Here is a 10,546-nt window from a genome sequence, read left to right as displayed (position 1 = left end):
GTCTAAACTCAATAACCTTCTCGACACTGATAAGGGTGATATTGCAAGTATGAATGTATTGATGTTTGGATGAAATAATTGGTAATCTGTTATAAAACATTTGGTGGGTTGAGTTGTTGGTGAGGAGCTGGCAAGGAGAACCCATTCTGTTGTGATTCTCTGTCTAGGTCTTGTCAACCTATGAAAAAACAGTAACCAAGCAACAGGGAGAAAAAACTTGTGCAGTGTCAGACTATTCTGTTTGATCTTCCAGGCTCACACTAATTGATATCATAGTCGTGAAGAGGGACACGTTTTGTTCTAAAAGTGCACTTGTTCGTATGGAGAAAGGAGTCTGTGAGACCTGTATAATGTATCATTGAAAGGACACTTGCACAATGGGATTGGTTTTGGTGGAAATACATTTTGCCAAGGTTTTGCACAAACTCAAAATGAAAGCTCTTGTAGGGACAGAATGGTTTGATTACAGGATATGAGCTTGTCTAGCCAGGGGTGTCTTGTGCTGTGAAAAAAACAGGATCACATTTGGAAAGAATGTGCATGAGTTTGAAGCTGTTGCAGAGACTGTTTTAGCCCAAAGAACTGGATAACACATACATAAACAATGCATTATATTGTCTCTACAGGAGCTCAAACTCTGGCCGCCATGACTGAAGGCAGCAACCATAACCTGTGCGACAAGAAAGTTAAATCTTTGTTACAATATATTATTAATCATTCATAGAGAATTGTATTCACAATACATCTTCTTAGGACATTCTGGTTTGATTACATGATATCTGGTGATTGAACCAGTGTTGTTTTCTCTCTCAATGATACAAAGCAGAGAAAAGCAGATCGTTTTTTATGATGTACGAAGACTGAAACGCTGTGGAACCACCCATGTTGGTCATAACTTCACGACCACTCAATTATGTTATAAATGCAACATAGTGTAACCACAGCAGTGCAAGTGTTGTTCAAGTGCGGTCAAAATGGTGTATTCTATATGATGGTTCCTCAAGGCAGGACTACACGCACTCTTAGAAAAAAGGGTTCCAAAAAGGTTTCTTTGGCTGTCCCCATAGGAGAACCCTTTTTGGTTCCAGATAGAACCCTTTTTGATTCCAGGTAGAACCCTTTTGGGTTCCATGTTGAATCCTCTCTGGAAAGGGTTTTTACATGGAACCCAAAAGGGTTCTACCTGGAACCAAAAGGGTTCTTCAAAGTGTTCTCCTATGGGGACAGACAAATAACCCTTTTAGGTTCTAGATAGCAACTTTTTTTTCTAAGTGTGGATACTTTTGAGTATTCCTTTTCACACAGAAAGTTTGATCAGACAGAAGCTCTCCTCTCAGTGTTTTATCTAAGTGATCATCTGAATGACTTTTAATGAGAACACGGTCCTCAGAACAGTGAGCCTAATTAGGGGTACTGAAGTCTTTGTGTAACAGTGAAAAAAATGAACTTCTCTTATTATTGTTACTTTGATTTGATATTTGAGAATTTAACCCATACGGCATGGGCTTTACTTTGATATTTGATATGATTGAACACAGATAATTGAACACTTAGGATGTGTTTACACAGGCAGGCCAATTCTGATCTTTTTCCCACTCTCTGGTATTTTGACCAATCACATCAGCTATTTTTTTAGACCTGATCTCTTGGGTCATAAGAACAATTAATGGAAAGAAAGATCAAAATTGGGGTACTCGTGTAGATGTAGCCATAGATTATTGAACACAAAGATTATTAAACACATATAGCTTGGCCTCTACTTTGATTTGATACTGGAGATAATTAAACACGTTTGACCATCAGCTTCAGTGTAAATTTGTTCATATGACATGGGAGCAAACAGCATACTTTTAGAATGAAGTTAAATGTTGGATATGCTCTCTCTGATATCAATGAATAGTTTCTGAGAGAGGGAGAGCAGAGCGTGAGCAAGAGAGTAATGCACAGAAAATTGATATTCACATTGATGCCAATAGTTTGGGTTTCTGACTGAAGTTTATAAAAACAAAACAGCTTGCACAGGTTACTGTACACTGAATGTACAACACATTATGAACACCTGGTCTTTCCATGACATAGACTAACAAGGTGAAAACAGGTGAAAGCTATGATCCTTTTTAATGTCACTTGTTAAAACCATTTCAAATCAGTGTAGACAAACAGGAGACAGGTTAATGAAAGAAGGATTTTGAAGATTTGAGACAATTGAGATATGGCTTGTGTATGTGTGCCATTCAGAGTGTGAATGGAATAGACAAAAGATTGACGTGCCTTTGAACAGGGTATGGTAGTACGTGCCAGGCGCACTGGTTTGTGTCAAGAACTGCAAGGCTGCAAAAGTTTCCTGTGTGTTTCCCGTGTCCACCACCCAAAGGACAACCAACTTACTTGACAACTGTGGAATGCATTCGAGTCAACATGTGCCAGCATCCCTGTGGAACGCTTTCGACACCTTCTAGAGTCCATGCCCCGTCGAATTGAAGCTGTTCTGAGGGAAAAACAACTCAATATTAGGAAGGTGTTCTTAATGTTTTTATCAAAGAAATGTGTGGTTTACCCAGTAACCGCGTTTTCCACAGTCTATTGCGCACAAGGGAGGAAGCCTGTTGCTAGAGGCTATAGGCTATCTACTCAGTAATTACCTTACCATAATTTTAAAAGTTATTCCATGCAGATAAAGCATGCTAAATTAATACCCTACACATCATCCTAAATGAATTCACCTTCAGCAATGAGCGAAATGTTTTAAATAGTTATTTTCCAGAGTATAGAACAAGACATTTTATTATAAAAGTATCTCCATAAAAAGTTAACCATATTTACAAAACCAAAAATACAAGTAAAAAGATATTGCACACAATCATTATCTTCAGCATTAAAACATCAGTATCGGTTTTCTGGTGAGGTACCTTTTAAAAACCGAACTTCACAAAAATACTGGCAATAAATTGGTCATGGCAAACCCTACTTTACTCACACTTTCCACACAAACATTCGCATAAAGAGAACATGACAAATATGGGAACACAGAACAAATAAACGCTTGCAGGCGATCGTCTATAGACGTAATATGTTGAGATGTCCACGGTCAAAATAATAACTAGAACTAAAACAGGCAATTCTGCAACCTTTGGGATAGGCCTACACATACATCACTAGTAAACAACACAAGTGAAAATGCTTGTGTGTCCATGTGACACGTTATTGGAGCCGCAACTCTTGAAAAGTTGCAGTGTATGAAATGTGTAGAGACATAACTTATTTAATGTTGACGCCTAAAATGTTATAAAACTCTAGACATGAATAACGACATTTCTTGAATTTCCAACACTTTGTCTGTATTGATCTAGCCAGTCTCTCAGCTCAGAGATGCGGTATCCCTCCGGCCCTCTACCTCCTTGGTAGACAATCTTTCCGTCTTGAAGTATGTAAAGTCTATCGAAATATGCTCCATATGCGGCGTTGGACGAGTTATCCATGCTGTCTGCGACAACAAGGCACCCAGGGACCTCACGGTTCATTATTTGAGCGGCACTGAGTCTATCCTCGAGACAGCGGTGTTTGGGAATTTGGTAGGGAGCGTCAGAGCTCATCCATCCGTCCGACGGGTGCGCTTCCTCTATGTACACAACGACAGAGTCTGAGATATCAGCGTATTGCTGCACAACACGCTGGAACGCCTTCAAGCGTGTCATGAACGGTGGTCAGGTGCAGCTGCCAAAGTTTAGAATGAGCGGTCTCTTCTCTTTGGCATAGTCAAGAATCCGGTTGCATCTCTGGTCGCGGAGCTGCACAACTTCAGTGTTGGGCGCTACATATCCAAGGTGCGCCGATTTTAAGAAGTCCAGTTTATGGCCATGCCAAACGGCTTTGATTGACTCCCAGCTGAACATTCGATTAGACTCGGAAATACATACGGGGGGGTCGACAATATTTCCTTCTTGTTCCTTCATTTTGGGGAAGACCCTCTTTCTTACGCAATGAAAATCGAGAAACCACAGCATTATCGCTGCCAAGAAGAAGCGAGGCAGTAAAATAAGACAGACAATTGCATTTTTCATAGCCTTGACCGTATTCATGCCGACTAATAATCGCAGACCGGCTAATATCTTTAGGCTATAGCCTCTAAAACTTCAGACAGACCGCGTTACTCTTGCGCTACGATCCTTTGCTAAAGTTGCGCTCTACTTGTAACTTCCCTTTTTATAGCACAGGCAGTGGATTTGAATGAAAAACACCCCGCCTCCAAACCGTGGCCGACTCCTCACATGGCGGGGATTACCTTCTATTAATTTAGGCTACTGATGATAGGAGAGGCAGAGAGCGAGATGTGTGTGTGTGTGTGTGTGTGTGTGTGTGTGTGTGTGTGTGTGTGTGTGTGTGTGTGTGTGAGGAAGAAAACGAGCTGGCTGTGTGCGACAGAGATTGAATTCCGCCTCCTCCTCATAAGTAGCCTACATGCCTGTCTTTCTCGTCCTATACACCTAACCGTGTATGCACATGCAAGGATTGACCAAAACGTCATCTGTTTTTCCATAACATCACAAGCCAATTTCTTCCGATACCCAGCGTCAGGTGTATGTTGCCAGGTGGAGCTTTCAGCTTTGCACAATATGAAACCACCTCACGACACTGGTGTTTGACTGTAATTGCTTTAACTGAGTCTGCTTATGCATTTCATTGTCAATCATTGGATAAGAGAGGGGTCAAATGCTCTAGTATAATTAATTCATTGGATAAGAGAGGAGTCAAGTATACTTCATTCAAATAAACGGCACTTGACAATATTTATTCATAGCCTGAACAAGGGAACTTTATTTTAAACGTTCCATAACACATAGCCTGAACAAGGGAACTTTATTTTAAACGTTCCATAACACATAGCCCGAACAAGGGAACTTTATTTTAAACGTTCCATAACACATAGCCTGAACACCTCTTCGGGGTTTCAAGGTGTCTATTATGTATAATTGGGTACCATTTCGTTTTAAAGTGTTGTAGCGCACAATAACGGAATAAACTATGAAAACAAACGGTGACACAAGCTTGTCTGAAAATCCTAATAGAACAACGATTCACAATTTTGATTTAGTAGCCTACATTGTAATGGCTAAACATTGTGTAACTATTCGTTTAGAGTTCACATCGACCCGTGTTAAAGATTATTAATGAATGGGGAGGAAAAGGCCACGGATTATTTTTTGTTTGTTCACTCATCATCTGAATTCAGTTCATTATGACAAAGTGAGTTTAATAACGATATGAATTAGAAAATGATATCCACCACATTGCAGTTAACCATCAAACTCCTGTAGGTGCGTAATTACGCACAAGGCACTCATCGACACTCTCCCACTAAATTACAATAGGTATACAAATAATATGCATAATCAATCTGCAAATGTTAGTGCAAACAGCTAGGCTATAAACGCAACATGTAAAGTGTTGGTCACATGTTTCATGAGCTGAAATTAAAGATCCCAGACATTTTCCATACACACAAGAAGCTTATTTCTTTAAAATGTTGTGCACACATTTGTTTACATTCCTATTAGTGAGCATTTCTCCTTTGCCAAGATAATCCACCCACCTGACAGGTGTGGCATATCAAGAAGCTGATTAAGCAGCATGATCATTACACAGGTACACCTTGTGTTGGGGACAATAAAAGGCCACTCCAAAATGTGCAGTTCTGTCACACAGCGCAATGCCACATTTGTCTCAAGTTTTGAGGGAGCGTGTAATTGGCATGCTGACTGCAGCAATATCCACCAGACCTGTTACCAGATTTCTCTACCATAAATCACCTCCAACGTCATTTGAGAGAATTTAGCGGTACTTCCAATTGCCTCACAACCGCAGACCACGTGTAACCACGCCAGCCCAGGACATTCACATCTCACCAGTTCTTCCATGGACTGCGTACTCACCAGACATGTCACCCATTGAGCATGGTTGTTATGTTTTGGATCGACGTGTACGACAGCATGTTCCAGTTCCTGCCAATATCCAGCAATTTAGCACAGCCTTTGAAGAGGAGTGGGACAACATTCCACAGGCTACAATCAGCAGCCTGGTCAACTATATGCGAAGAAAATGTGTCCTTCCCAGTCATGTGAAACCCATAGATTAGTGCCTAATGCATGTGTTTTACATTGACTGACGTCCATATATGAACTGTTAAATCTTGAAATTGTTGAATGTTGCGTTTATATTCTTGTTCAGTGTGGTTAGAGAAGACTAACTTTTTCAATGCTAGTTAGGGATACCATAGGCATAGTTATCACGTTTCACATTGGATTTATTAACTACCAAAAGGTAAGATGTTTGTTATTGATCTGGTGTCGCTCTGCGCACACAGGCTTGCTTGCTAGTTTAAGGACATTCAAAGTTCCTCCATAGAAACCGCTCCTCCTAGGTATAATTTTGTGGACTTAATTCACAAAATGCATGTCATAACAAGATGACCAGCAGCTGTAAGCATTCTCCTCAACCCTCTTTCACTCTCTTCCGACCCACAAAGTTTCAGTCACATCTTGCTCCATACTTGTCTGTCCATCACACATGTAGACAACTAGTTTGCCTGCTCTTTCCGCACTGATTGGTGAAGTAATTTAATTAACTCAATGTAAAAAATGGTTGGTTTCACAGGTTAAAAAAAGGAACAGAAATGAACCTTATAAAACGTTACTTTGTTTTGGTTAGAACTGGTTCTGAACTTTATTTTGCTGGTCCGAACAGTGGAACGGTTTTTGGTTTTGTTCAGAACGAAATAATTAGGATGTCACGCCCTGATCTGTTTCACTTGTCCTTGTGATTGTCTCCACCCCCTCCAGGTGTTGCTTCTTTTCCCCAGTATATTTATCCTTGTGTTTCCTGTCTCTCTGTGCCAGTGTATTTATCCCTGTGTTTCCTGGCTCTCTGTGCCAGTGTATTTATCCTTGTGTTTCCTGTCTCTCTGTGCCAGTGTATTTATCCCTGTGTTTCCTCTCTCTGTGCCAGTGTATTTATCCCTGTGTTTCCTGTCTCTCTGTGCCAGTGTATTTATCCTTGTGTTTCCTGTCTCTCTGTGCCAGTGTATTTATCCCTGTGTTTCCAGTCTCTATGTGCCAGTGTATTTATCCCTGTGTTTCCAGTCTCTATGTGCCAGTGTATTTATCCCTGTGTTTCCAGTCTCTCTGTGCCAGTGTATTTATCCTTGTGTTTCCTGTCTCTCTGTGCCAGTGTATTTATCCCTGTGTTTCCTGTCTCTTTGTGCCAGTGTATTTATCCTTATGTTTCCTGTCTCTCTGTGCCAGTGTATTTATCCCTGTGTTTCCTGTCTCTCTCTGCCAGTGTATTTATCCCTGTGTTTCCTGTCTCTCTGTGCCAGTGTATTTATCCTTGTGTTTCCTGTCTCTCTGTGCCAGTGTATTTATCCCTGTGTTTCCAGTCTCTATGTGCCAGTGTATGTATCCCTGTGTTTCCAGTCTCTATGTGCCAGTGTATTTATCCCTGTGTTTCCAGTCTCTCTGTGCCAGTGTATTTATCCTTGTGTTTCCTGTCTCTCTGTGCCAGTGTATTTATCCTTGTGTTTCCAGTCTCTCTGTGCCAGTGTATTTATCCTTGTGTTTCCTGTCTCTCTGTGCCAGTGTATTTATCCCTGTGTTTCCTCTCTCTGTGCCAGTGTATTTATCCCTGTGTTTCCTGTCTCTCTGTGCCAGTGTATTTATCCCTGTGTTTCCTGTCTCTCTGTGCCAGTGTATTTATCCTTGTGTTTCCTGTCTCTCTGTGCCAGTGTATTTATCCCTGTGTTTCCAGTCTCTATGTGCCAGTGTATTTATCCCTGTGTTTCCAGTCTCTATGTGCCAGTGTATTTATCCCTGTGTTTCCAGTCTCTCTGTGCCAGTGTATTTATCCCTGTGTTTCCTGTCTCTTTGTGCCAGTGTATTTATCCTTATGTTTCCTGTCTCTCTGTGCCAGTGTATTTATCCCTGTGTTTCCTGTCTCTCTGTGCCAGTGTATTTATCCCTGTGTTTCCTGTCTCTCTGTGCCAGTGTATTTATCCTTGTGTTTCCTGTCTCTCTGTGCCAGTGTATTTATCCCTGTGTTTCCAGTCTCTATGTGCCAGTGTATGTATCCCTGTGTTTCCAGTCTCTATGTGCCAGTATATTTATCCCTGTGTTTCCAGTCTCTCTGTGCCAGTGTATTTATCCTTGTGTTTCCTGTCTCTCTGTGCCAGTGTATTTATCCTTGTGTTTCCAGTCTCTCTGTGCCAGTGTATTTATCCTTGTGTTTCCAGTCTCTCTGTGCCAGTGTATTTATCCCTGTGTTTCCTGTCTCTCTGTGCCAGTGTATTTATCATTGTGTTTCCTGTCTCTCTGTGCCAGTGTATTTATCCTTGTGTTTCCAGTCTCTCTGTGCCAGTGTATTTATCCCTGTGTTTCCTGTCTCTCTGTGCCAGTGTATTTATCCCTGTGTTTCCAGTCTCTCTGTGCCAGTGTATTTATCCTTGTGTTTCCTGTCTCTCTGTGCCAGTGTATTTATCCCTGTGTTTCCAGTCTCTCTGTGCCAGTGTATTTATCCCTGTGTTTCCAGTCTCTCTGTGCCAGTGTATTTATCCCTGTGTTTCCAGTCTCTCTGTGCCAGTGTATTTATCCCTGTGTTTCCAGTCTCTGTGCCAGTGTATTTATCCCTGTGTTTCCAGTCTCTCTGTGCCAGTGTATTTATCCCTGTGTTTCCTGTCTCTCTGTGCCAGTGTATTTATCCTTGTGTTTCCTGTCTCTCTGTGCCAGTGTATTTATCCTTGTGTTTCCAGTCTCTCTGTGCCAGTGTATTTATCCCTGTGTTTCCTGTCTCTCTGTGCCAGTGTATTTATCCCTGTGTTTCCAGTCTCTCTGTGCCAGTGTATTTATCCTTGTGTTTCCTGTCTCTCTGTGCCAGTGTATTTATCCTTGTGTTTCCTGTCTCTCTGTGCCAGTATATTTATCCCTGTGTTTCCAGTCTCTCTGTGCCAGTGCATTTATCCCTGTGTTTCCAGTCTCTATGTGCCAGTGTATTTATCCCTGTGATTCCAGTCTCTATGTGCCAGTGTATTTATCCCTGTGTTTCCAGTCTCTCTGTGCCAGTGTATTTATCCCTGTGTTTCCTGTCTCTCTGTGCCAGTGTATTTATCCCTGTGTTTCCTGTCTCTCTGTGCCAGTGTATTTATCCTTGTGTTTCCTGTCTCTCTGTGCCAGTGTATTTATCCCTGTGTTTCCAGTCTCTATGTGCCAGTGTATTTATCCCTGTGTTTCCAGTCTCTATGTGCCAGTGTATTTATCCCTGTGTTTCCAGTCTCTCTGTGCCAGTGTATTTATCCTTGTGTTTCCTGTCTCTCTGTGCCAGTGTATTTATCCTTGTGTTTCCAGTCTCTCTGTGCCAGTGTATTTATCCTTGTGTTTCCAGTCTCTCTGTGCCAGTGTATTTATCCCTGTGTTTCCTGTCTCTCTGTGCCAGTGTATTTATCCCTGTGTTTCCAGTCTCTCTGTGCCAGTGTATTTATCCTTGTGTTTCCTGTCTCTCTGTGCCAGTGTATTTATCCCTGTTTTTCCTGTCTCTCTGTGCCAGTGTATTTATCTCTGTGTTTCCTGTCTCTCTGTGCCAGTGTATTTATCCCTGTGTTTCCAGTCTCTATGTGCCAGTGTATTTATCCCTGTGTTTCCAGTCTCTATGTGCCAGTGTATTTATCCCTGTGTTTCCAGTCTCTCTGTGCCAGTGTATTTATCCTTGTGTTTCCTGTCTCTCTGTGCCAGTGTATTTATCCCTGTGTTTCCAGTCTCTCTGTGCCAGTGCATTTATCCCTGTGTTTCCAGTCTCTATGTGCCAGTGTATTTATCCCTGTGTTTCCAGTCTCTATGTGCCAGTGTATTTATCCCTGTGTTTCCAGTCTGTCTGTGCCAGTGTATTTATCCTTGTGTTTCCAGTCTCTCTGTGCCAGTGTATTTATCCCTGTGTTTCCTGTCTCTCTGTGCCAGTGTATTTATCCCTGTGTTTCCAGTCTCTCTGTGCCAGTGTATTTATCTCTGTGTTTCCTGTCTCTCTGTGCCAGTGTATTTATCTCTGTGTTTCCTGTCTCTCTGTGCCAGTGTATTTATCTCTGTGTTTCCTGTCTCTCTGTGCCAGTGTATTTATCTCTGTGTTTCCTGTTTCTCTGTGCCAGGCCGTCTTGTATGTTTCCAAGTCAACCAGCAGTTTTCCGTTCTCCTGCTTTTTGCATTCTCCTTTTCTAGTCCTCCCGGCAATGACACTTGCCTGTTTCTGTACTTTGTACCCGCCTGCCTGACCATTCTGCCTGCCTTGACCTCGAGTCTGACTAACCACAATGTACCTCCTAGACTCTGATCTGGTTTTGACCATTTTGCCTGTCCACGACCATTCTCTTGCCTACCCCTTTGGATGAATAAATATTGTAAGACTCCAACCATCTGCCTCCTGTGTCTGCATTTGGGTCTCGCCTCGTGCTTGGATATTAGGAAATAATTTAGGTCCCAACCCCTGCTAAGAAGGTTGCTGCGTTTTGGGCTAG

The 10,546-nt window shown here is 41.9% G+C and overlaps 1 protein-coding gene across 1 annotated transcript; it reads right to left on the bottom strand.

Annotated features, from left to right (window-relative positions):
- Positions 1–1,995: 1,995 nt before the first annotated feature.
- On the bottom strand, positions 1,996–4,185 carry dio3a (iodothyronine deiodinase 3a). The gene has a single exon (XM_029688752.2). It carries the CDS (start codon positions 4,077–4,079, stop codon positions 3,294–3,296), a length of 786 nt encoding a protein of 261 aa, XP_029544612.1. The 5' UTR covers positions 4,080–4,185; the 3' UTR covers positions 1,996–3,293.
- Between the last annotated feature and the right edge of the window lie 6,361 nt (positions 4,186–10,546).

The sequence above is a fragment of the Oncorhynchus nerka genome, linkage group LG18 (assembly GCF_034236695.1).
Source record: "Oncorhynchus nerka isolate Pitt River linkage group LG18, Oner_Uvic_2.0, whole genome shotgun sequence".
Lineage (NCBI taxonomy): Eukaryota > Metazoa > Chordata > Actinopteri > Salmoniformes > Salmonidae > Oncorhynchus > Oncorhynchus nerka.
This window is presented reverse-complemented; position numbering and strand designations above follow the sequence as displayed.